Here is a 25,853-nt window from a genome sequence, read left to right as displayed (position 1 = left end):
CTTTCTCTTATTTGGATCACCCAACGCACCTCAAAACTCAAGCGGAAGCAAAAATAGAGAGAAATTTTAGCAGAAGAAAATCGAGGCAACACGACTTTAAGAATGGTATATGAACCATAGGTTCATTTAAGATCAATCCATGTGTCTTAGCACTGAAAGATCACAACTTGCAAAAAAAAAAAGAAAAGATGAACACCGAGCAACGAAACTCTCCAAATTGATTGTCTAGAGGCAAGAGAATTTAAAACCTCATCACATAAGCGTGTGTACACAAATTTTATGTTTCTAGCAACAAGAAGAATGACCTCATAAGGTGCTGAAATTTTAGTACAAAAACCAAAACGAAAATCAAAATTGAAAACCGAAAAACTTACAAACTTGCAAGGAAACCAATAGAAGAAAACTAAAAGAAGGGAATTCAAGTATATGCCACCGAGCAACGAAACTCTCCAAATTGATTGTCTAGAGGCAAGAGAATTTAAGACCCCATCACATAAATGTGTGTACACGAATTTTATGCCTCTAGCAACAAGAAGAATGACCTCACAAGGTGCTAAAATTTCAGTTAAAAACCAAAACAAAAATCAAAACGGGAAACCGAAAAACTTGCAAGGGAACCAACAGAGGAAAACTAAAAGAAGGGAATTCAAGTACATGCAAAAACATAAACTCCGTTACTTAAAGAGATCAGCCTTATTTCAAGCGAATTACAAAGATTTATCTTTCAAAACTCTTACCTATTATATAGGCTAAACAATCATCAATCTCTCTTCTAAAACCCCAGCTCTAAGCTCTCAAATAGGTGCCACAAGGGGATCAAGTGGTTGGTTCATACTCTCTTAGAGCCATACCCCTCTATTTATAGGCATAGAAAATTTGACTCCTAAGTTTCCTACCTTTTTCCCAAAATATCCCTCTTGTAGTATAGTCCTATCTACCACCGAGTGTATTTTGATATATTTTTTTCTTCATTCATCAGATGACTGCGTCGCCTTCACGACTTAGCTTCGCCTCAATGCAAGCTTCGCAATGATGCCACGTACTACTCAGTCCTCCCACGATTTTAAGGCTAAACTATGAAACCGTCTGCACGCTTCTCTTAGCGTGACTCGGCGCCTTGGTTACATCTCAAGTAAACGCTTCGATATTGACGCGTGTACTCCGTCATACGATCCTGATTGCCGGTAAACCTTTCAGCTCCCAATCCCTTGGGACGCTTTATCACTTGCACTCGTATCCCCTTCGCTTGACTTTGTCAACATGCCGTCTCCATCCACCTTTCATGCTTTTCTTGACCTCCACGTGTTCAGTTTGAATCACCTTTGATTCCGTCCGACCTCCTTGATTTTTCAACACCAAACACTCCGCTTGACCCCGATCATCCTACCATCGACCGCTAAGTTATATCCATCACCTACACACTATAAGACAAACAAACGCATATATCCAATTCCAATTATAATTAGTCCATAATTAATATACTCAAATAAAATCCCAAATCAATTCCAATCATATCAAAACTCATACAAAACTGAAAATCATCAAGCTAAATAAATACCAATATCAATCACTCATCATAAATAAACGAAAATACATTTTAACTTGGTTTTTTAATAGCATTTCTCAATATCATGTGAGAACCTAGGAGCATTTCTTGTTGGAGAACAAGACCAATAATATATATAAACACTAAAAATATATTTTAACTTGGTTTCTCATTACCATTTCTCAATACCGTGTGAGAAGAGCATCTCTTGTTGGAGAACCGAGGCGAATAACATGTATGAACACTGAAAACATCATTACCTGACGCAAGACAAATGGATTCCTAAGCATCTCGATCCTCGTCTCTTCGAAACCCATCCCACAGCCAAACGGACTTTTCAAGTTCTGGTCTACGTATTTGATGGGGAATTTCTAAGATCCCTACAATTTCGAAACTAGAAGGGAAATACCACCATGAAGACTTTAACATATCTTTTCTTCTATTTACGAAAGGCATGATGTATTCATGTCCGTACTCTGTACATATTGATAATACTTTCCATTTTACAAATGCTATGCCACCTCCCAGAATAATAGAGGATAGCAGAAAATTGCACAGGTCTGCCAACAGCATTCATCTCTTGGGTGGGAGGAGAAGCGGACAATTGAGAAAAAACTGGAGTGAGCTTATATTGATACAGCAGAGTCAGGATTCACGCGATTTAGACGAACAGTGCCAAGAATGTACTCAGGCAGCTCTTTCTCTTCCTTTGCCTGCAAATGTAAAGCTGTTAGCACGGTTCATGTTATTGAATGCAGAGCAGCATCAAGGTCACTGCCTTGATAAATTCATAAAGATAAAAAATTGTTCCGAACAGAACACGGGATTGTCATTCTTGAGTCCTTTGTGAAAACCGGTGTCTAAAATATGCACAAGAGCAGGAAGTCCTTTTTCTTTTTGAGAGGCAGCAAGAGTAGTACATATACCAGATACGGAAAGACAAGATCAAAATGGATGACTACTCTTACAAAGATTCTGCATTGAAATTTCAGCACTACTATGAATTGCAAGATGTTTATGCAACCATTAATGATTGGGAGCCAAGTTATGCCTTTTTTTCTTTTTCTGTCAAATGTTGGGAATCTCTGATAAAGTAGATATACGGAGTTGTGTAACTGCTGTCACCATTGTGGTGAACATGTTCAATGTGAGAAGTGAACATGTGATTGAAACTTGAAAGTCTTTCATAGTTGGAACTACAGTAGATGCATGTGGAAATTCGTTTATTGAAATCCAGTTTGAAATAATAAATATATCAAAAGAAGTAAATATATATGCACATAATTGTTCTTTCAGATCTGATTTGTACAGTAATACCTCAATTAGAATAGCAAGATCAACGACGATGCTTGTCACATATCCCAATACTAGACCAATAATGCTCCGTGCAACAGACGAGGAACCAATGTCAACATCTATCTGCAAAGTAAATTCATTTATGAGGCCACTGGGAAGTATCCAAATTTAAAATAACTTATATCATGGAAGATAAAGGAAAACACATCTGCAAAATAAAATAAGTTATCATTGTTCATTCAAAAATTGTCATACATGTGCATTCTTCTGTAGTTTTAGTTTGAAATTAGCCAACAGGCATAGTTCTTCCTCTGCTAAATTTATATTTGGAATTTTTGTGTTGGATCTACAGAAAAAAGGGTGCACTGAATATGCCTAGGGTTTAGCGAATACACTGTTTTGTACTTGATTACCTCCAGAAAGTTATCCTGACGAAGATAATTGCATGTTACTGCTTTGCCCAGAAGGCAAGCTTTCGTTCCAACTGCACGCTTTACCATCCAATAACCCTGACATCGTTTTGTACATGAGTTCACATGAACAAATAATCATATGCATGGTAAGTTGGTAACATGATACATCACCTAAGCGATGCATACCTCAACAATACTTGGTATAAGTTTAAATCTGGCATCGCGGAATGCATCAGTTCCATCAATGAATCTACCCAGCAGAGAATCTTTGTTCACTGGCCTATCTGCTGCGTAGTACATTACCAAGTTATAATTTGGTTTTGCTGGAACCTGCATGTTTATCCCAATGGAGTCAATATATCATGGCCATCCACAGAACAAAGGATGATATGTACCCTCTAATGAAATATGACATGATGGTTTGCTAAGCACAAACCCAAGCTACAAATTTAGATAGTATAACAAATTCACAACGGCACGTACCTGCAAATTTATAACCAGTATGAAAGGAATCTTCTTTGCAGCTTCTGACTGTAAGATATCAGAAAAGTTAGGCATCCAAGAACATGCATGTTATGTCACAGAGTAGAGCACTACATGCATGCGTGAATGCTGATAGTACAATCTTATCTGTGTTAGCATAGGATTTCCATTCTCTCGCTTCATACTAGTGATTGAATCCATAGGTTAGGGTGATGAAAGCTTACAATGATGTTGAAGGTCTAATCTTACCCAACATCATTTAAAAATAAGAAATAAGATCATCAACAGAATCAACAGTCCATAGGCCTGTTAGAGATACATTGCCTTCTATGTAATATCCCCGTGTTACAAGGTTTTTTTTTTTGCATATTGCTCACACACACACACACACATATATATATATATATATATACTGGTCTATGGCCTCTAGTGAATACACGTTGTTATTCCTTACATAGTATCAAAGCTAGGTTTTTGTTTGGGACGTCGTAACTCGTCCCAATATTAGCCAAATCGCTGGTGCTCTCTCTCTCTCTCTCTCCCTCTCTCTCTCTCTCTCTCTCTCTCTGCCTATCTCTGGTCGGATCCATCATCTCTCGGCTGGATCCGCTGTTCTACCCGCCCTAGGCACGTTATCCTCCTCTTGGCTGATCTGTCGCCCCTGTCCCGCTCGGTTTGCCTCCATCTTGGCCCGATTTGGGTCCGTCTTGGCCTGATTTGAGTCCGTCTCGCCGAGATTCACGACGTCGCTCCTCATGGCCACCCGCACTGCCATCTGCCTCATGATGTGGGTCTACACCGCGTTCCTCCGCCCAAGCTTGCAGATCCGTGACTGGATTGCTTCGCTCCGACATGTTGCCCGTGGATCGGCTACTTGTCGCCTGTATTTAGGCTTATCATAAAAGATAAGATTAAACTAACGCTAAACATTTGACTATAGTAGCTTGATTTTAATCCCAGATCCCTACATAAATAGAAGTTCCCGTCAATGGAGGTAGCTTCTAAGATCTATAAGCTCTAAACCAGATGAATGAGTGATAGTAACTAAGGTGACGATAGAATCCTGCAAAGATCGAGTCTTACACCTGATGACGCTAGTTATGTACATCTTTTATATTAAATTAAATATAGTTAACACATTATCATTATTTCATCATAAATGCCACTTGACGTCTAAATGTTAACTCCAGTTGTGACACATTTTGTTTTGTGTTCAATTGTGTAAAAATGCAGAAAATTGTGAGAAATCAACACAATGAAGAGATCTTGGAAGATTCACAACAAAGAGAGCATATTTCAGAGGACCAACAACACAATGATGGTATTGTCAAGGCCTACTCAGAAGACCTGGGCCACATGGCCCAGAACAAGGAGTTGCCATGTGGGCTCGTTTCCTATGGATGGATGATCACCATAAGGTACCCTGCACAAAGTGAGGCCCACAAGGCCCATCTTCTTTCGTAGGTCGGTTTGTCATGACTTAGGGTTTCTGGAACCGTTCACACGGCATTGGCGGCATGATTCGACCCTCTTCTCCAAGAAAAATCTTCTCTAAACCCCTATATAAAGAAGATCTCGTCCAACGGCGAGATGTTCTAGTTTTTCACAAGAAAAAGGCTAAATTAGGGTTAGAAATCTCATGGGTATTGTTCTCGGAAAAACCCGAGGTGGGACTACGTAGCACAGGAGTGTGCCGCACAACACCCCCCTGTGCTACGTGACACCGACACCCTGACGGTCGGTTGCTTGCCCTCTTCGACAGAGCCTTCAGAGAGGCTCTACTTCATCTTACGCCATGTATTCTCAGTCAATTATGGAGTAATCTCTATGTTGTTCCTTGGGATGTTGGGGATCTTGTATGTAACACTTTGATGATAATCATGTTTGTTTAAGCTGGTTAACCTATGCGATGTGAATTTTATTACTTGTATTTTGAATTCATTCTTATAAGAGGATAATATAGTAGATACATGCAAATATGGTGTTTAGGCTTATGTATCGACATTATCGTTATTGTGTGTTTGTAGATGATCTTGGCAAACCCTTCCTATGTGACGCCCTGGGCGAGGTGAACCTCTTCATCTACAATGTAACCGTTGAACAGTGATAGTAGACTCTTTAATCTAATTTTTGCATGCTTGTGAACCTAAATCCTAGGGAAGACCGCTTTACTATTTGTTTACAACCCTACAACCATCCACCATGTTCTCTGGGAACCAACCACTTTACAATCAACCTTTTGTTTAGTTAGTTTATATTTCCTTTAGCTAAATCTTCGATCCACTTTTTCCCTGAGTTTGATAAACCTTAGAATACTCTTAGGGAATTGCTATATTAACCCGTGCGCTTGCAGTTAATCTAATTGTGCGCATAGCCAACGTCAACAACACCTAACATGTCATCCAAATTTGCATCTCATTTAAACTGAAGTTGACATTATCACAGTATAACATGAGGACCAACGGAAAAAATGCTTGTAAAGTACAATGTTGCTGTGACAAGTTATAATGTAAAACATAAATGTATGTATAGCTGTATACCGGATTATGGCTATTAATATTACAATATTAGACACTGTTTTACTGCAGAAGACGCTGAAGCTTTCACATGCTTATATTTATTGTGCCAGGAAGAATGTGAAACATCAAGGTAATCACGAAACTCAATTCTAACACTGCATGAATTCTAAGAGCTGCAAGCTGATGCCAACGCTTTGAGTTATTGGTAATGCTTATTAAACTACCTTACCTGCACAAGACTTTTGGGATGTAAGGCAACTGAATCAAAACGCTCATTAACCTTGAACCAATCAACTGCAATTAGCTTTAGAAGTGGATCCCCCCCAACAACCTGTTTAAATGTCAAGTTAAACACCACGCGATATCACACCATATGGAGAAATAAAGATGAACATAAATATTGATTCCATGCCTAGAAAGCCTATATTAAACTCGGTAGCGGGTGCAGGTGAAGCTTCTACAATATAGCAGCGATGATAAATAAAGCTTAACAACAGGAAATTCATCAAGTTGCTTATCCAAATTCTAAGACGGTATCTAAAATCTTTACTGGTTGTACAAGTCAGCTTTAGCTGATCTACTAACTAATGCTTCCGCGTGCTCAAAATGTACTAACTAATGAGTCAACAATATTCGTTATTCTGCTGACATCTTTGAAAACTTCTGCTGATATAGACAGCATTATGTATACAAGAACAAACTTCTGCTGACATCTTCCACAAAGGTGAACCAAATAATGATTGGTACTTTCTTAAACTAGCGGACAAATAAATGAGGCAGTTTCAACTATTGTTTTTGTTAGGAATAACAACTTCTATTTAATGATAGCTCCATGGAGGTAATATATAGAATACATGAGGGAATTTCTAGGACTAGGAGATTGCCATAATACCCTCGACTATTATACCCTTCACACCTCCCTCAAATGCAAGGTATGTGCAATAACGTTGTATTTGAAAGAGTGGACATTAAGTACTAAACTTAGACAAAGTAAAGCTAATACATCCAAAATCGGTCTCTTCAAAGGCGTCGTTGAGTGGAGCCTTGGTAATCCTGTCGAATCAAGCCGAAGTGCAAAGTGAAGTAAAAGAGTAGAGTCGTGATGATGACAACAAAAGAATACTCTTGGTCAAGAATCGCAACAAAGTGATGATGAGTAGCAAGACGACAAAAGAAATTGTAACTAAAGATATGGAAAGACCTAGATGGCACAATTGCATCAATAACGATGGGAAAAGATTAACCAAAACAAAGACGAAATTTGGCTAACCACAAAAGAAATCGACTAATTGATGAAGGAATATGTGGACTCGTATGGCATTGACGAAGTCAAAGAGAGACTAAAACTTGGATGGACGTAGTGAAAAATAAAGACTAAAGCTAGACACAAATTAAGATAGCAACAAATACTAGCAGTACTAAAGCTAATCGTAGCAAAAGAAGTCAAGCAGCAAGCACCAGCAAGATCATGCTATTAGCAGTGCAAAATGAAGCAAGTTGTGCCTCTGGCCATGACAGGTGGCGAATTGAAGAGTGAAGTCACCGATTTCTAGCGAGCAATAGCAACTTCGGAAGGGGCAGATTGATGATGAGATCGCGAAAATGAGGACGACGAGACTCCAAGGATAGGAGGACCGGTGACTAACGAAGACCAATGAAGATCTCAGGCATCGGCGGCAATGTCGGTGAAGATCCGACGGCGCTGAACAATACTGGAGCTGCAAGGTGTGGAGCAAGAAGTTCTTCACAATATCGCTCTCCCCTTTGATGAATGTTATGGTCGACAACACAAAGTCCTTGATGAATACTTGATCATAATTGAGCATCTGGCTGGTGGGCAGGTCGTTTTCCACCACCATCCCCATGGGCTTGCCGCAGTAGCTCACGACCGAGCGTCCGAGCAGCCACCATGCCTCCTCCTCCAGCGACTCATCCATGCTCCTCATGGCCTCCACCCCCGCCTTTAGGCCCTCGAGCTCCACCTCTTGGCACACTAGTGTCGCCTGCTTGTGCGCCGCCTTGGATGCAGTCGCAGTCGCAGCCACTTCCTCCATGGGTGGCAGGCTACTCGGGGGCTCCACGATCGGGGGCGAATCCAGTGGCGGTGCTGAGAACACAAGGCTAGCGGCGCGGAAGGGATCGAAGGGCGAGGGCTTGTATTGTTCACCTGAAGAGGGCGTGGTGGAACCTGCCGTCGTGGAGAGGAGTCGACACGCGGCAGCGGTAAGCCGTGGTGGCGGAGGAGAAGCGACGGTGGGAGAGGAATAGGAGTGTGTAGCGCGTCGCTCCTCGAAGGAGGTGAGAGATGGCGACGGCCGCCATTGCAGCGGGCGATCGGTTTGGATTTCGGATTGACAACGAAGACAGGGACCAACACGATCCTGATCTAGAAGAAGTGAATTTGGTGGTGTAGAACTTAGAAAAAATATAGCAATGTGCTCAAGATGAAAAGCACGCCGGCAGATGGTGGTGATAGGCAGGCGCAAGTGCAATGCCAGGGAGAAAACCCTAACCCTAACCCTGGCTCTAATGCCATGTTAGGAATAACAACTTGTATTTAATGGTAGCTCCATTGAGGCAATATATAGAGTACATGAGAGAAACCTTAGGACTAGGAGATTACCATAATACTCTTGACTATTATACCCTTAACAATTCTGATAATTACTACATGAAAATTGCAATACTCCCTCTGCCCCTCTCACCTTGGTGTAATCTGTCAAATAAGTCTTCCCTCTTATCATAAACTTCTCTCCACTGGGTGCACTCCAAGAATTTGGGTCATTTTCACTTTTTGCTCGTCGAAGGGTGCCGTGGAAATGGCTTGGATCAATAGTTACAAGAGTAGAATTTGTAACCAATTCGCTGCTCTCAACCAAAGCTGCAGGACAACTTGAACAATACTTAAGATTGAAGGGAAACGAAATATTTTCATTAAATGAGTAAAACAGAACTTAACTAGAAAAAAGAAGCTAAGTTGAGAAGGACAAAAAAAATCAATGTATTATATTACAACAGGAACTCTAGATTTGAGGACATCTATGTACAATTATAGAGATTTTTATTTCCCCTGTACTACTGCATTAGTACATTTCCGCAGACAACAAAAATGAATGCTCCAACATACGCAGTAACCAGTGTTCTCTTCCCATTGAAACAAAAGGGAACAACAATATCCAACAATATGGCACCTATATATTTTTTGAGGGAATATAGGACCTATTTTGATGCATCATTCTAGTGTAGGCAAAATGAAGGATAATTAACTGTTGCCTTGCAATATTTTCCTTTAGTTTACCTTAAAAGTTATGTTCTTTCATTTTAATTGATTAGCACTATAATCTACAAAGATACCATTCTTTGTTCCATCATGTTCATAGTATCCTTTTTCTTTTGTTGCACCATCATTGTTTGCTTATATTTTGCTTATATTCTGCTCATAGTATCTTTGTTAGATGTAGTCTGCTTATATTCTGGGTGTTTACTAAAAGAATTATTTGTTATCGTCTATAGAATCACTCAGCCGCTGTGCCTCCACTAGAAACTATTTAAAGCATTGGTCATTGGTGTTTATTTGTACGTGGGCACACATATATCTGTATGTGCATGCACACCTACATACAGAAGTATATCCATGCTTGTGCGTGTTGGTGTACCTACTTGTGAGTCTAGTTGTTCATAATAGGATTTGCAAAGCTTATGTTCAATGCATACATGTTTGTCAACATATATTTAGAGAGCTAGAAAAAAAAAACACCTGGTTATCATTTACCTTTACTTGGCTTCAAAGCTAAACCTGCAATAGCCCATGACACATTCTTCAACTTCACTTTTCCAGCCTGCACAGAGATTTGAAAAGAAAATTGGATCTCCATTGATTTCTAAACATAAATACCATCTTGTTTACGCAATTCTGATTTCTACAATAAAGTTCACCTTTGGAGTTGTAACATCATCACTGTCATCACTATCCTCATCTTCAAAGGATTCACCTCTAGTAAGTGCATCATAAAATTCATCACTAGGTTCAGAATCTTCAAGTTCACTCTGGATGACCAAAGAATCAGATGCTTTAAACTTCACTAGTACTGAAGGTAAATCAGATGTCAAGGATGGATTCGCTGCAAAGTACTCTCTTAGACCTGGCCACATTGAAAAACAAGAACTTCATTCCGTTATCCAAATTGGTGATATGATATTACTTGCAACAAAAGCAAACCTGACCAACCTGCTACTTGGCTGAGCAAAGCAAAAGGAATACTTTTGTCAAAATTTGAGGAGTGTCTTCTCTTCCATCTGCCCCAAAAACTCGGAGAAATCTCCAACATATGAGTAACAATAGACTTTTGAGTTGATGATCCTGATATGTTCAACCTCCTTATCTCCCATGTTGATGCTGAAAGACAAGGTAGAATTAACACATTCCACAGCAATGTGAAAAGACATTGGGAAAAAATCAGTTTAGGATGTGAAAAGTCATCTACAAACAGCTAGGATAAGAGTGTTGTCCAACCATGTTGATTAAAGGAGATGCATTTTGATTTCATCTAATAATATGCAAGTACAGAGTACTACTATGTTAGGTCTGCACCCACGTTCATTTATAGCAGACCTGCTCAATCTCATTTTATGTGAACCATTTCACGTCTAGGCTTTCTCTTCATACCAGAGCCATTTCACATCTAGACTTCTCTCCATACTAGAACTAAAGTGGATGGCCTGTTCGATAAATCAAGTAATGTTGATGGAGAGCAAGCATCATCAGCTCCATAGCAATATGCATTGGCCAGATGAATTGGTTCTTTAAAATATTTTTAGCAAGATATGACACCTGATATCTGGGCATGAATGTTATAGACAAGAGGAGGATATGGTAGGAGGAAAAACAAAAAGGGTTATAAACATTGTACTTTTTCAAAAGATTTCATCTGAAAAGGAAACTAGAAACCTTGCATGGGCACTATCCATCCTGCAGATATATTGGTCTTTCTTTCTACTTCAGTTATATAAAAACACATAATCAAAATATTCAGGGTGTGATCATTGTAACTTATAAAAAGTAGATTAATCAAGACTTACTGTGACCAAACGTTTCTTATCACTACAAGTCATTGCAAAACAAGCTGAAATCTAAGGTGCAAACCTAATGAGTAACTCATGGTCTCATACTAAGAATGCAACAAAAATAAACAGGAAAGATCAATCGTACGGTTGATTTTTGTACGCTCATATCCATGCCTTGGAGGTTTATTCTTGTGAACAGCAGGACTCTGCAAAATGGCTGCATAAGAGAAAAACATACATAACCAACTCAACTCTGAACCTGTAAAGTACATAACTGGTGGATATCAATTGTTATATGTGCTACCAATTTGCTTGTCAGCTAGTCTACTGGACATAACTGGTGGATAACATGACTTGTATGTACAGCTTTCGTCTACAAAAGTACATCTTTTTTATAGTTCAAATTTCGAAGTACTTATTTGCAATTTTTTGTCCTATCATAACTAGAAAGTTCAGAAAAGCTTTTGTATGATATACCCATGGAGAGTTACAGTTACAGACATGGAATTCTCCGAATCAAAATATAAGTCCATATACAGAAAGGCAGGTGACAGGCCCATAATGGTTATTAACCCTTTATGAGTTTGCAAGACAGCAAGAGTCAAGAGTAAATGACTTAAATTAACTTAAGTAGGTTTACCAACAAAAGTACATTGAATTATAGTGGTTTTCACTTATTATCCAATGTAAAAATGTTACATCATGTGTTCCTAAAAAAAAAAATAGATATAAAGCATTCACTGGTATATCAAATAGAATTTGATATAAAGCATGGGAATCTTTGACATTGACTGGTATGGTATCATCTGGAGAACTGTCAATTAATTTTGATGGAAGCATTACAGTCTGAAAGTTAAGAGGTTGACCTCATAGCCCCTGTTTCAATCTAAGCGAACCTAATAGAATGTTTTAGGACATGCATCAGTTTAAGAATATCAAAGAGGAGCATTCCAAATTCAGACATGCTACAACAAGACTATAATACAATAAAGATCAAGTTACTTACTATATGCTCCATCTTGTCCACGAAACCATTGTCTTGAAAAAACAAAATCCTTCTTTGATTTCCACCTGAGCACAGTCTCCATACTTAGTGAAGTGATAATTTTTGCAAAATACTAAATCAGGAACAATAGCAACTCTTTGCTAACAAATTGATGCTTATATGTTTCGATATAAGCCACATGCTTCTTCACAAAGATGAGGGTAATCAGAAAAAGAAACACAAAAGATATGCCTCATTACTGTCAAGATTTGTCCAAATCCTGAAAAGATGGCTACATGATCATGTTCCTAAAATCTTCAGATATATCTACACTTATGTGTCAATGGTACCAAAAACATATAGAGAGGTAACTGCTTTATAATTGCATCAGAATCATATATTGAGGGAATGATGCACAAGGTAACGAGAAGAAAATACCAATTTAAATATTTGGGTTCATAGGTCCCATAAACCACATCGTAGTATCCATCGATTGTTTCCACCAACTCCAAATCAGCTGTCAACATATCCCACCTGCATTGGAGAAAATTTAAGTAGAGCATCATAATGATACACTGTACATTTGTTCCATCCACAAGCAGAAAAGAAGTTAACATATGCCCTATTGTAAGGTGCATATCAACTGCTAGCTTACTCGTATCGCTTATGCTTATCAAGACTGAGAACTACTTCAAACACAGTATCAGGGTTCGCACCAACCACCCCAACAGACTTCAGAAGTATTCCCTTTCCACCCTGCGAAAAAGGAATAGTTTTACAAAAAAAAAATCCCAAACGAACATGTCCGGATGTAAGATTGATAACACCTCAAAAGAGTAATCACAAGAAATGCATTTAGAAGTAATGATTTTTCATGTTGTTTGGTATGGGTCATGAATAATTGCATGAATTTGGATGATCCTGAACAATTAATGCAACACTTCAGGTATTTTAGGAACTGAGCCTAGCTCAGTTGGTGGGAGGTGTGGGTATACATCCCTACCACCTAGGTTCGAGTCCTCGTCAACTCGAATTTAGGTGCCTATTTCTTCTTAATATAATATCACCTAGTTCCTCCTAGGTCGGTCGAGTTTTAAAGGAACTGAGCCTAGCTCAGTTAGTGGGAGGTGTGGATGTACACCCTCCCACCCAGGTTCGAGTCCTCTTCAACTCGAATTTGAGTGTCTATTTCTTCTTAATATAATACCACGCCACCTAGTTCCTCCTAGGTCGGTCGAGTTTTTTTGAAGAGGAAAGTTCCGATGGCTCCCGTTTCGTCTCCCCTCCCTCCCAACGCTTCCCCTCCCTCCACCAACCTCACGCTAGAATCTACTCCAGACCCGGCGGCCACCTCCAAAGCGTCTCCTCTCCTTGTGAGTCGGCCTCTCCTCCCTTCCGTCGAGCCTCGGACTCTCAGCTTTCTCCTTCCGCTCCGCCGTTCACACCTGCGAGGCGTCCCAAGGAGCTTCGTTGGCGGGACGAAAGCCCGCCGCCATCCGCGGAGCGCTTTGACCGTTCTTATCGGGTTTCCTTTCGGGACATCGTCATCCAAGGGTGTCCAACAGCAGCCCCCCCCCTGGCCGCTGCAATCCCGGATCATTCACTTCCAAGGTCCCCTCCGATCATTCATCCGCTCTGTGGTTTTTCGGGCTCCCATCATGGATGACGGTCCAGATGTGGATGGTTGGCGGAGGGTGATCAGCGAAAGGTCAAGGAATCGGTGTCTCGTCCCCCGACAACTACGGCGGCCTGTACCTGTTGACCTGAGGGGCAAATGCATTAATTGTTTTGCTCCAGATCACAAGGCCACCTTGTGTCGTTTGCCGCTTGGTGTTTCCGCTGTAGCTCTCTAGGCCATCGGTTGGTGGCGTGTCCTCGTTCGCGTGCTCCGTCATCCGCCATGGTGCCACCTCCTCAGGTCACTGGTGCTCGTCGATCGGTTTGGCAACGAGTCTCTTTTGCATCATTGCTGACCCGATCTTCCTTGAGCGGAGGTGAGGAATCGTGCAGTCGGTGGCCTAGGACGAGCGTGCCGCGCGCAAATGTCGCCACCTGCGTCGCCGTTGACCTTCTTCGACCTCCAATGTGTCAACGCCGCCCTCTGGCCCGGGTGATGACCAGGACTCGGCCTCCTCAGACCGTCCTCCGGCGGCCACTAGTGGTGTGGTCTCCATGGAGCAGCAACCTCGAACGCCACTCTGTGTGATCAACCGTACAAGCTCCATCGACGACACGGAGGCTAATCTAAGGCGTTGTCCTTGTGATTGTGACTGGAAATCGTCCTCAGGTCTCATCTCAAGTTGTTGCTGCAATTGCCGCCGGGTTTAACCTGGACGTGGACCAACTCACCATTCATCGTTCATCTCCGGAAGACTTTCTGCTTGTGCTACCTAACGAGCAGACGGCTAAGCTGGTTGTCAATCATGGGAGGCCTGTGCATACCCTTCGGTTCAGTTTTACTGCCAAGCCCTGGACATGTCTTGCTCATGCACGAGCGCGCTCTTTTCCCTTTAGAGTTGAGCTCTCCCTTAGCGGCGTTCCCGTGCATGCTTGGGTCATCGCTGCAGCGGAGCAGCTCCTCTCTCCCTACGGTTGGGTCCAGGGTCTGCATTAGGTAGTTGATTGTACATTGATCCCTCGTTCAGACCTCTCTGTTTTTCGCTTAACGGCATGAGTAGCTGATTGTACATTGATCCCTCCCTGCTTGGATCTTCTGATCTCTGAGCCGGCGATGGTTGACGAGATCGCAGCGTCGATGGGCAAGAGGGTCTTGTCATATCCGGTGGAAATTATTAAAACAGTCATCGTCGATTTCTCTCTATGGCCTGATTCAACTTCGCCTTCAAAAGCTAACAAAGATGGCCAACGTTCCAGAAGACGTACAACTTTGGATCGTGAATTGGTCACCAGTAATGCTCCTAACCCTACTGATGTCGATGGTGCTGATACCCAAGATGGTGGTGGCGCTCCTTCTGCCCCGGCTCCTCACCAATCGGTGGACATGGCGCCCGTTCACCATGGCGTCACTAGCGTCTCATTCTGCACTCCAGCGGCCTCAAGGATGTCAGTCCCCACCTGCAGGGTTGGGTTGGACTTGGACCGTTCTCCTGAGGCTGCAACGGCTGTTGCGCATCCGACTAATCCCGAGGAAATCTTTGATGTTGCTCTAACCGAAGGATTTGATGGTCCCATCTCTTTGATTTCAGATCATAAGGAGCGTACTATGTTACTCCTCATTTTTTTGTACTTTGATCGCGGTTCTTCATCATCCTCGTATGGTGTGTGAGAGAGGCGTTGGGGTGGCCCCTGGTGCTGGCACTCAAGACAGAAGTATGCCAGACAACGCGATGTTTCTGCATGCTGGTGTCGACTCCATCCCTGGCAGTGTTGAGTCCGCTGGCGTCCTGGCTGTTGAAAATCTGCATGTTGGTATTGACTCCACCTCTGGCGGTGTTGAGTCCGCCAGTGTCCAGGGTGTCGAGAAGGATCCCTACGATGCCCCGACAAGCTCTTTAATGTTGGCCTCCCCTGGCTTGGCGGCTGATGTCGGGTTGTCGATTGTTTCAGCCCCGGTCGATGCGCATGTAGGACACGTATCGATTCCCGAAGCAGTTGACGGATCCTTAGCAGCGGATGGTTTTAATGGCCTCCGTTTGTGTTAGGCCCTTCAGTCCAATGCAATCCAGTCCTGGGCCGCGCACGACCGTAATTTACAAGCCCAAGGAGTGCTCCATTTTCTAGTCAAGACGACCCAAGGGCCCTGGATGAGTAACTGAACCGTCCTGCCACTCCTCTGATTCGGCCCGTCGCTCCTCATGCAACTCTGGGTCTTCTGGGCCAGTGAAGTTTAAGGACCGTCTCACCCGTTCGATTGATCAACTATCAGCAAGCCAGTTGTCGAATCTAAACGCAAGAAGAACCACCCGCCCAAACTTAAGCCTCGGCACAGCGCGCGTCTGGCTCAAGTAGGCCAAGGCGCTCCCGTTCCTGCCGGTAAACGCGAGCTCGCTCAAATCCTTCGCAAGCTCAGTCTATTAGTAGACAAGGCATGGGTGAATGATCAAGCTCTGGAGCGCTGCACCAAGTTTTTTGAGCGGCCACTCTCTCATGATCATGTTCAATACTTTTTGGGTGGTCTGTCCCTGAGATGGAGAGCACGGTGGGGGAACTATTTTCCCCATCGGGGTAGTTGGTTTTTATTGGTCGTCTTGATGCCACTCTTAATGGATATCTCACATATATTGATATGGAATGTGCGGGGCCTTAATCAAAGGGCTAAAAGAGATTCAGTCCGTAGTATTGTGCAATCTTCTCGCGCTGATATTGTCTATCTCCAAGAGACTAAAGTAGTGCGAATTACTCTTCGTCATACTCTTTCGGCGCTCGAGCCTGATTTTGATCAATTTGTTGTCTTTCTTGCTAATGGAACTTGAGGAGGTGTTTTGATTGCATGGAAAAGCTCGTGTTGTCAGTGCATTTCCTCTAGGGTGGATACCTTTTCTGTTTCTGTGCAGTTTACATCGGCGGACAAACCCCATTGGTTGCTAACTGGTGTATACGGGCCGCAACATGATGGGGAAAAGATTCAGTTCTTGCAAGAATTGCGAAATGTTCGTGCTCTTTGCAATGGACATTAGATGGTTGTCGGAGACTTTAATTTAATTTATATGGCAGAGGATAGAAACAACACAAACATCAATCAAGTGTTGATGGGGCATTTCAGACAGTTCATCGATGCTGTTGAGCTTCAAGAAATCCCGATGCTTGGCCGCAAGTATACTTGGTCAAATGAAAGTGAAGCCCCTACTCTTGTGAGGCTTGATCGTGTTTTTTGCATGGCTGAATGGGACAACATCTTCCCGAACTATCTCCTTCAAAGTGCAGCGACAATGATTTCAGATCACTGCCCTCTTATTTTGGGCTTACGGGACAATACAAGAGGCAAGCGATGGTTCCATTTTGAAAGCTTTTGGCCAAAGCTAGATGGTTTTCTGCATGTTGTACAGGCAGCTTGGTCTGCCCTGGTTGCTGCAACATGCCCATTTGAATGTTTATCAGTGAAATACAAGAGGGTAAGCAGAGCTCTTCAATCTTGGGGGCAACATTCTATGGGTCATATCAAGTCGCAACTGTTCTGGGCAAGAGATACTACATAAACTGGAAATCGCATAGGATTCTCGACAGTTAACTTCTGAGAAGGCTTGGTTACGACGGGAATTGAAGAAACACAGCTTGGGTCTTGGCTCTCTTGAACGGACTATTGCTCGTCTTCGCTCTCGAATTACATGGCTCAAAGAGGGAGATGCTGATACTTCTTTCACTCTCAAGCCTGCCATCGGAAGAGGAAAAATTTTGTAGCAAAGCTACAGGTTGGTGATCAGGTGGTCACAGGTCAGGATGAAAAGCAACAAGCTATGTTGGAATTTTACAACTCATTTCTTGGAACAGTTGAGGAACGTGCAAAAACTTTTAATCTTGCCTCCTTTTACCAGTCAACTCAAGATCTTTCATCTCTTGAAGAGCCTATCACTTGAGAAGAAATTTGGAGTACTATCAAGTCCCTGTTGAGGGACAATGCCCCTGGACCTGATGATTTCACAGGGCAGTTCTATTTGTCTTGTTGGCAGATTTTCAAGGATGATATTGTGGAAGCAGTGGTTGCTCTTCAGCATGGTGATTCTAGAAAATTGGGGCTGCTGAATTTAGCATATTTAACTTTACTACCAAAGAAAAAAGATGCTTTGGAGGTCAAGGACTATCGGCCTATAAGCCTCGTTCATAGTTTTGCTAAACTTGTGACGAAAATAATGGGTAATAGGCTCGCCCCAAAGCTGTCCTTGCTGGTTGCACCCAACTAAAGTGCATTCATTCAAGGTCGAACAAAGTATACAAGACAATTTTCTTTTGGTGCAAGGTATAGCTCGGTTTCTTTATCAACAAAAAGAGCCTCGGTTGCTTCTAAAATTGGATATATCTAAAGCTTTTGATTCAGTATCTTGGAGTTTTCTTTTGGAAATTCTCAGTCATCTTGGTTTTGGGGCTCGTTGGCATGCTATGATTTGCAATCTGCTTTCCACATCGTCCACTCATATCCTCCTTAATGGTGTGCCGTGAGAAAATATCATTCATCGTAGAGGGCTGCGGCAAGGAGATCCTCTCTCTACGATGCTTTTCATTTTGGTTATGGATGTGTTGAATTCATTGTTTGCTAAGGCAACGTAGGAGGGTTTACTTCAACTGTTGTCCACTAGACGAGTTAGCCATTGAGTCTCCATGTATGCTGATGATGTGGTCTTATTTTTAAAGCCTATCAGTGAGGATCTTGATATGGTAAAGCAGATTCTATCTCGATTCAGTGGAATTTCAGGGCTCAAGACTAACATTCATAAGTGCTCAGCCACTCCTATTCAGTGTGCTTCAACAGACATTGATATTGTTTGGGAATCTATGATGTGCTATAGTGGACTTCCCCTACACGTATCTTGGTCTCCCTCTATCAGTCAAGAAGCTGACCAAAGTAGTCTTGCTTCCTTAGATTGATATAGTGGCAGATCGGCTCCCCAGTTGGAAAGCGGCCCTCATTCACCTGGCTGGCAGAGCTATGCTTGTTAAGGCTGTGCTCGCAGCCATTCCCATATACTTATTATTAGCAATGGATGTGCCATGTTGGTTGGTCAAGGCCATAGACAAGCGAAGGCGAGCATTTCTGTGGAAAGGGCGCAGAGAAGTACATGGTGGACATTGCCTCCTTGCTTGGACTAAGGTGAGCAGACCTAAGGAGTTAGGAGGGCTCGGAATTCATGAATTAGAGGTCCTTAGTTGGGCTTTGCGAATGAAATGCCTTTGGATATAGAGGACTGATCCAGACCGATCTTGGTGTATGTTTGGCACATCAGTTCCAAGTAATGCAGTAGCACTTTTCTCCATCATGGTCACAACGGAGGTTGGTAACGGAAGAAACACTAAATTTTGGACTGACAAATGGTTGCTGGGTCAATCTCTGCAGAATTTAGTACCTCACACATTTGCTTTGGTCTCTAAGCGCATCTCTAAGAAGAGGACTGTCAGAGAAGCCTTGTTTGGCAACAATTGTGTCAAGGATGTTAGAAGGACTGTTACTGTTCAGATCTTGGAAGAGTTTTTTCAGATTTTAGAACTCCTAGCCAATGTGGAACTGCATGATGATGTGGAGGATATGCTCATATGGACTGCTACTGCACCCGGCATCTTTTCCTCCATATCGGCTTATAAGGCATTCTTTGAGGGTAGCACCAAGTTTGAACCTCAGTAAAGGCTTTGGAAATCATGGGCACCTCCCAGAGTAAAATATTTCATTTGGTTGGCTTGCCACAACTGTTGTTGTACTGCTGACCATCTCGCACGACGAAGTCTACCTAATCCTACAAGATGCCCCCTCTGCGATCAGATGGATGAAACCATCACACTGGTCGACTGCGTTTTCTCTAAGCAAGTTTGGATGCAGTTCCTACAATCGGTTGGCCTAGTGCAGTCTATGCCCGTGAGCCAAAACCGTCTGTCTTTCCAAAATTGGTGGTTCGAAGCAATGCTTTTGGTTGACTCAAAGACGGAGAAAGGGATTCCATTCCTTGGTCATGTTGGTAGCATGGTTCATCTGGAAACATCACAATGAATGTGTCTTCGAGGGAAGAAGTCCTAGTGTATCTCGTCTGGTTCAGAGCATCAGAGATGAATCTGCTCTTTGGTGCTCAGCAAAAGCCATTGAGTTGGAATCCCTCTGGTCTTGAGTGTGGTCTGGTTTTTAGGTCGTTTTCCTGAGCCATAGACACTAGGGGCATTTTCCCTCCGTTGTGGCGTCTGTAATTACTCTTCCAGTGTTCCTTTTCTTTTTCTTTTTGCTTCTTTTTGTTCTGGGGTGTGTGCTCTATGTGTGTTTGGCCCTGCTAGGTTAGTTTTGTATTTGATCTTTTCTTCTTCTTAATATAATGACGGGCAGCTCTCCTGCCGGTTCGAAAAAAAAAAGTGTGGATTGGTAAAGCTGTGAAAAACAACTCATGACATACAGAAATGGCGTAGAGTTGTCTGACCGCATAGCCATGACTGCTAGTAACGTAGACACGTGGCCCATTTCATGGCTCATGCATATTGCTCACTAAATAGCTGCATATTTGTTTAATGAAGATAGCTCAACAAACAAACAAGGAAATGGATCATGGAAAATGGTTAAGTTCATCAGACATTTAACTGGCAAAGGTACAGTAACATTTTATGTGTTTGACCCTAAGAAGCAAAAGAAGTTTTTACCTTTGAGTTTGTGGTATCTTCAAAAACTCTTATGCCTGTGTAACAATGTAACTGATATGAGAAATTCAGATCAAGATAAGTTGGTCATGATTCAATATAATCAGACAGATTTCACATTTGTTCATTTGCTTCTAGGGATATTAAATAATAGACATAAAGATGATGCACTTGAAAGACATGCTATTAACCACTGTTTGCTGTAAATTAAATTGGCTTGACTCCTTTCTTTAGGCTCTTGTTTTTTTTTCCTTCGGGCCTTCTTGGGGCTCTTTGTATAGTTTCTTCATTGTCCTGTCTCCTTTGTTTTCCTTTAATAATAAAATTTTTCTGGCAGCAGGGGCCTCCCCTGCTGTTTTCTCCCTCAAAAAAAAACTGTTTGCTGTAAAGCACATAACCTACCTTGAGGATTATAGATCCTGATACCTAATACAGGTTGCATCAACAAATTTAAATATAGAGCACATAATCCTCCCATAAGAATGGTAAATTGTGGATCTGCCCGTGCCAATTTAAATCATTTAAAAAGCTCAACAGAGCTGAAGAAAGGGTCCATGATCTGACAGATTGAAGTTACAAAATAATAGCGTAGTGTTAAGGATATAATAGTCAAGGGTATTATGGTAATCTCCTAGTCTGGGTTTCGTTTTTGTACTCTATATATTGCCCCCATGAGCTACCATTAATGCCATGTTAAGAATAGCAACTTGTATTCAATGGTAGCTCATGGGGGTAATATGTAGAGTGCATAAGGGAAACCCTAGACTAGAAGATTACCATAATACGCTTAACACGTAGCAGCAAAGACCGCTTGAGCTAATCTAACGTTGCCTGTTACTGTTGCATATAACGACACATGCACCATGTTTCATCGATGCAGAAGACGGAGATACATCAAATTGCAAAATATGCACCTTATCCAGAAATAGAAAACAAGGAGCTCCTAAGCGTTGGTCAAAAGATATTAGATTAATTTATGGTTACAATAATGGAGAGGCACAATTTGCCCACAGATAGTAGATATTGTCTAGAACATGCACGTCGATGGTTGAGGATCTTCCACTTTATATGAACTTCACAGAACTTGAGTTTGCTTTATTGCACATAGTTCCTCTTGCATTGCAAAATATCCAAGATAAACAGTGTCTTAAGTGCCACCTGGTCACGGTGATTGTGCAGTGAAGTGTAAGCTCACAACAACAAAGATCATCTGTGCAGTTTCAGGTAAAGATTTTTTTTTTTTAAAAAAAAGGAAGCTTTATCAACTCTTATCGTTACATCAAACTGATATAACCGCACCAGAGTTTACTCCCAGCCTCTGCATTACTAAGATGCACACAGCCACGATATAGTTGGGTAACCATCCAAAAGCATAACAATGCAAAAGGAACAACATAGTAAATACAGGCAGCTGAAACAAATTGCTTAAAAGGTGCCCGCAGGAAAAGTATAAAGATACCATTAAATGTTCGAACATATCTCCATTCATACGCTTCAAATGCATCTCCAGTATCACCTCCAAAGTTTGATTGAGCCCTTTCATGGCTTCGAAGATCTGAAGACTGCCGAAGAAGCATTTCTGGCCCTGTAACGAAGATGTGATATAAGAAACTTATGTAAGGAAAAGATCTAACACATTGTTAGTCATGTCATGGACAACATCACAGAAAAATATGCATGGTTTATCCTATTGTTAAAGCCTCATTTTATGGTTACAACCAGAATTTCTTTTTAAAAAATGACAGGATGGAGGGACAAAAGCCATAGAAAAGAATTTGTGACACAGAAGAGGAGGTTATTGGCATAAGAGTACGAAAGTTAATTTGTTTGTTGGGGTGGTGGTTTTTCTGTGGTCTTTTTATTTTTATTTTTTGGTTAGAGGTGTTTAAGGGAGGTGAAAGGACAAGGTGGGAGAGAAAATCATATCATCACTCACCAATTGGTCATTTCTAGTAGCGAAGATAAGTTAATGTAGCAGCTTTAGAGTTTTACCTTTGCCAATTCTTACGAGTTTCCCCAAGCCTTGTGCATATCTCCTTACTCGTGGCCGATGACCATCAAGATTGATCCTCCAGATGTAAATAAAGTATGTCAGGATTTCACATAAAAAACAATATGCAAATTAGAAAAAGCTAATCAATAACGATTCTCATTAAGAAACTCCCATACTCATTTTCATTCTGCAATATGTTCCTGCTAATCCCTCTCATCAGGTCATAGTTTGCCTGTTAGAAATATCAAGAAAGAGTAAGTGTTAAGTCAAAGGAATAGGAACAAATCAAACGTAGTAGGGATGTAGTGTGAACACCAGCAGCCGCAAATCTAATGATCTGAATACATGTGAAATACTGCTGTATAATAACAAGCTTTTGCTATTTTATGGCCTTTATCTTGAACTAATAGTAGCTAACAAAATAAATAACAAGCTTCATTACATTGTTATCATACTATGATGACTGACATTAATAGGAAACATATAAAACAAATAGTATATTATTTCAGCTGAAGTGAACATTAGTATGGTTCCATGTAAAAGTTAGTCCATAAACACACAAAAGACACCTAAATAATATCAGGTAATTTTTTATAATATTTTCTAAATACCTGTTGTTTGGCTTGCTCAAATGCTTCAATCCATTTCCGAGCTTCACCAGGAGTTGCACATGCTATCTATAAAAAAGATCAAAAGCAGCAAATATTCAGTTGAAATGTAGGAATGTTGTTTACAAATATGCAAGTACGTCAAAGCTGAGTACCTCTCCTTTCTTTGTTTGATCCAACCGATTGTACAACCTCAGGACATAAACATCCTAGGTTTACAAAAACACAAATCGGTTAATTTTTAAGATTAGCAACTAAGTATGAGACAATTCTGAACAAACCAAATGGCACCAGAGAGTCATTATTTGTCCCAGGGAAATCACTTAAACAATGTCACAGTAGCTAAAATTCATGTTGCGATCATAATGAATCAAAGGACTAAACAAAAGTTGGACCAGTACCCCATGGTTGACCTTCCGGCGACCAAGCTCCTCCACCATAAGTGTATGACTAACAGCACCCTTCCGAATAGGTTCCTGAAACAAAATGTTTAAGAGGAAATAAGCCTCCATAAGAACTTTTAAACTAAAAGAAAAGCACTCGGAGAGAAAATTGTGCAAATGAGGAACCACTCAGTGATGTCATCTCCAAACATAGCTCTATCTAACTGGCTGGCTACCAAATGGTCACGTGAAACACCAAAAGTGGCTCACACTCAAAATATGGTCATGTATTACCAAAATCAATACAACCAAACTACAAACCCAGAATAACCCCTAAATGGCAAATTCCATATTCCACAGCTCAGGAGACACATGCAGGAGAACCAGCCTAACCTATTGATGCCAAACCCCAAATAATACAATAGTACATAAGTGCCAATTCGATAATTGAGCAAATAGAGAGCCTGAACACACGCAACCCAGCAGAGAGGTTTGAATCCACAATATAATTGAAACAGCACACGCACCATATATAGCAACATGATCAAAGCCAAAACTACAACCCAGAACTGCGCCCCAAATGCACATCTAGCGTATTTCCTAGCAGATATGACCAGTGGGGCTCTCAGCAAAAAATGGATGCCACATTTTCCGTCATTAATTTCGCCTCTCTCAAATTCAAGGGATCGTAGACTTTCGGAATTCACACCCTTAAAAATCCTTGCATTATACCACCCGATCCAACCAAAACTTGTCAAATCGCGAGCTACAAGCTTAAGGAACTCTAACATGCGCGATCCAGTAATTGAGTCCAAAATTCCACATGTTCAAAATAAGCCAAACAACGACGCATGCTCAAAGCCAAACCAAACAATCAGCGAAGGTGGCAACACGAAACAGAGGAGTCCCGCAAGGAAGCGGATTCATCTAGCGGTTACCCAACCCCCGCAATTCTGACAAGCTGTAGCGCGAAATCCACGAGAAGCAACGCAGCCATCACGCGCATCGGAACCGAAACTTAGCAAGCAATAGCATGGAGGGAGAGAGCGGGGAGCGGGGGAACCGACGAGTCCGGGGTGCTCGTGCGGGTCGCGCTTGTACATGGCGACGGACTTGCCGCGGATGACGAGGAAGCGGAGGTGGCAGTACTCGACGCCGATGGAGTTGACGCCGAGGTGATACACCCACCCGGAGTACTCCGCCGTGCTCCGTCCGCTGCCGCTGCCGCTGCTCCCGCTGCCGAGGTCCGGCGATCCGGCCTCGGAGAGCTCCACCTCGGACACGTCTCCGCCGGCCGCCAGCGTAGGCGGCTTCGCGGCCGTGGCCATCTCCGGCCGCGCGCGCGGGGTGGATTGATTCCGGTGGGGAAAGGGTGGGGGACAATGGAAGGGACAATGAAATTTCGAGTCCTAGTCCTCGGTTCTGATGTTACTACTATTATACAAGCGCTATCAATTAAGATTAATGCTTGCCAAAATAACTTGCAAAACAATACGGGGGCTGTTTTTTCCCCGCAAGAAATCAAATCAGAGCAGTGCTAAATTTTAACCGTCAAATTTACATTTAGTTTGAGATTAAGTTAAAATTTGATCGGCTAAAAAATTTGGTGGATTTGCTAAGAAACGCTATAGAAAAATTTTGATTGGTAAAATTTTTTCAAAACATGACAAAAATTAATTTTAAATCAAATGAAGACTAAATTTTCAAAGCACGATTAAAATTTAGCTTTACTCCTTTTACTGCTAGCCAAACAGCCGTATGATGCCCCAGTGTTGGATGGTAGACGCGTAGTTTTCCATCCAATTGTAAGCAAACACGCACACTTGATGCGCAAGTATTACAGAAATGCAGGCCTCTCCCAGAAATCTGATGCAAAATTGTGTCCTTATGTACTAGCTGGCTTCGAAATATTTCACAAGCCTCCCTGCAAAGTGGAAATCTGCAGCTTAAACAAATATCCCATTTGATTATTTTCGTGCATGCACCTCGGAACTGCAGGAGAGAAGATGTTGCCAATCTAAAGATTCTTAGTTTTTGCGGGCCGGTGGAAAGCTTGAGCCAAAAAATTATATAATTCTGTGTAACCATGTTATTAATAAAAAAAATCTTCACTCTAGTAGAAAGCAAATTTTATAGGATCTTGTACTATAAAAGATTATCTCTCTGATAACATATGTCTATTTTTTTTTCTTTAACTTAATTATTGAATCTTAAGATAAATGATATGAATGGGATCAGTACTTCTAAACCACCCTCCATTGTTTCTAGCAGGTACATGTGTAA

The 25,853-nt window shown here is 41.7% G+C and overlaps 2 protein-coding genes across 2 annotated transcripts in view; both read right to left on the bottom strand.

Annotated features, from left to right (window-relative positions):
• The window catches only part of LOC133899493 (uncharacterized), a 79,143-nt gene that overhangs the window by 36,213 nt on the left and 17,077 nt on the right, over positions 1-25,853 (bottom strand). The gene's annotated exons all lie outside the window — the stretch shown is intronic.
• On the bottom strand, positions 1,961-24,995 carry LOC133899356 (protein ENHANCED DISEASE RESISTANCE 2-like). Its single transcript, XM_062340341.1, has 22 exons — positions 24,638-24,995; positions 23,589-23,663; positions 23,343-23,396; positions 23,191-23,256; positions 22,756-22,811; positions 22,579-22,655; positions 22,046-22,171; positions 20,590-20,624; positions 12,962-13,062; positions 12,745-12,840; positions 12,328-12,392; positions 11,467-11,538; positions 10,486-10,653; positions 10,194-10,399; positions 10,030-10,096; positions 8,963-9,138; positions 6,487-6,588; positions 3,739-3,786; positions 3,442-3,585; positions 3,256-3,351; positions 2,864-2,965; positions 1,961-2,259 (listed from the first exon to the last, which is right to left on the bottom strand). Exons 1-22 carry the CDS (start codon positions 24,896-24,898, stop codon positions 2,173-2,175), a joined length of 2,280 nt encoding a protein of 759 aa, XP_062196325.1. The 5' UTR covers positions 24,899-24,995; the 3' UTR covers positions 1,961-2,172.

The sequence above is a fragment of the Phragmites australis genome, chromosome 18, assembly GCF_958298935.1.
Source record: "Phragmites australis chromosome 18, lpPhrAust1.1, whole genome shotgun sequence".
In the NCBI taxonomy this organism is placed as follows: domain Eukaryota; kingdom Viridiplantae; phylum Streptophyta; class Magnoliopsida; order Poales; family Poaceae; genus Phragmites; species Phragmites australis.
This window is presented reverse-complemented; position numbering and strand designations above follow the sequence as displayed.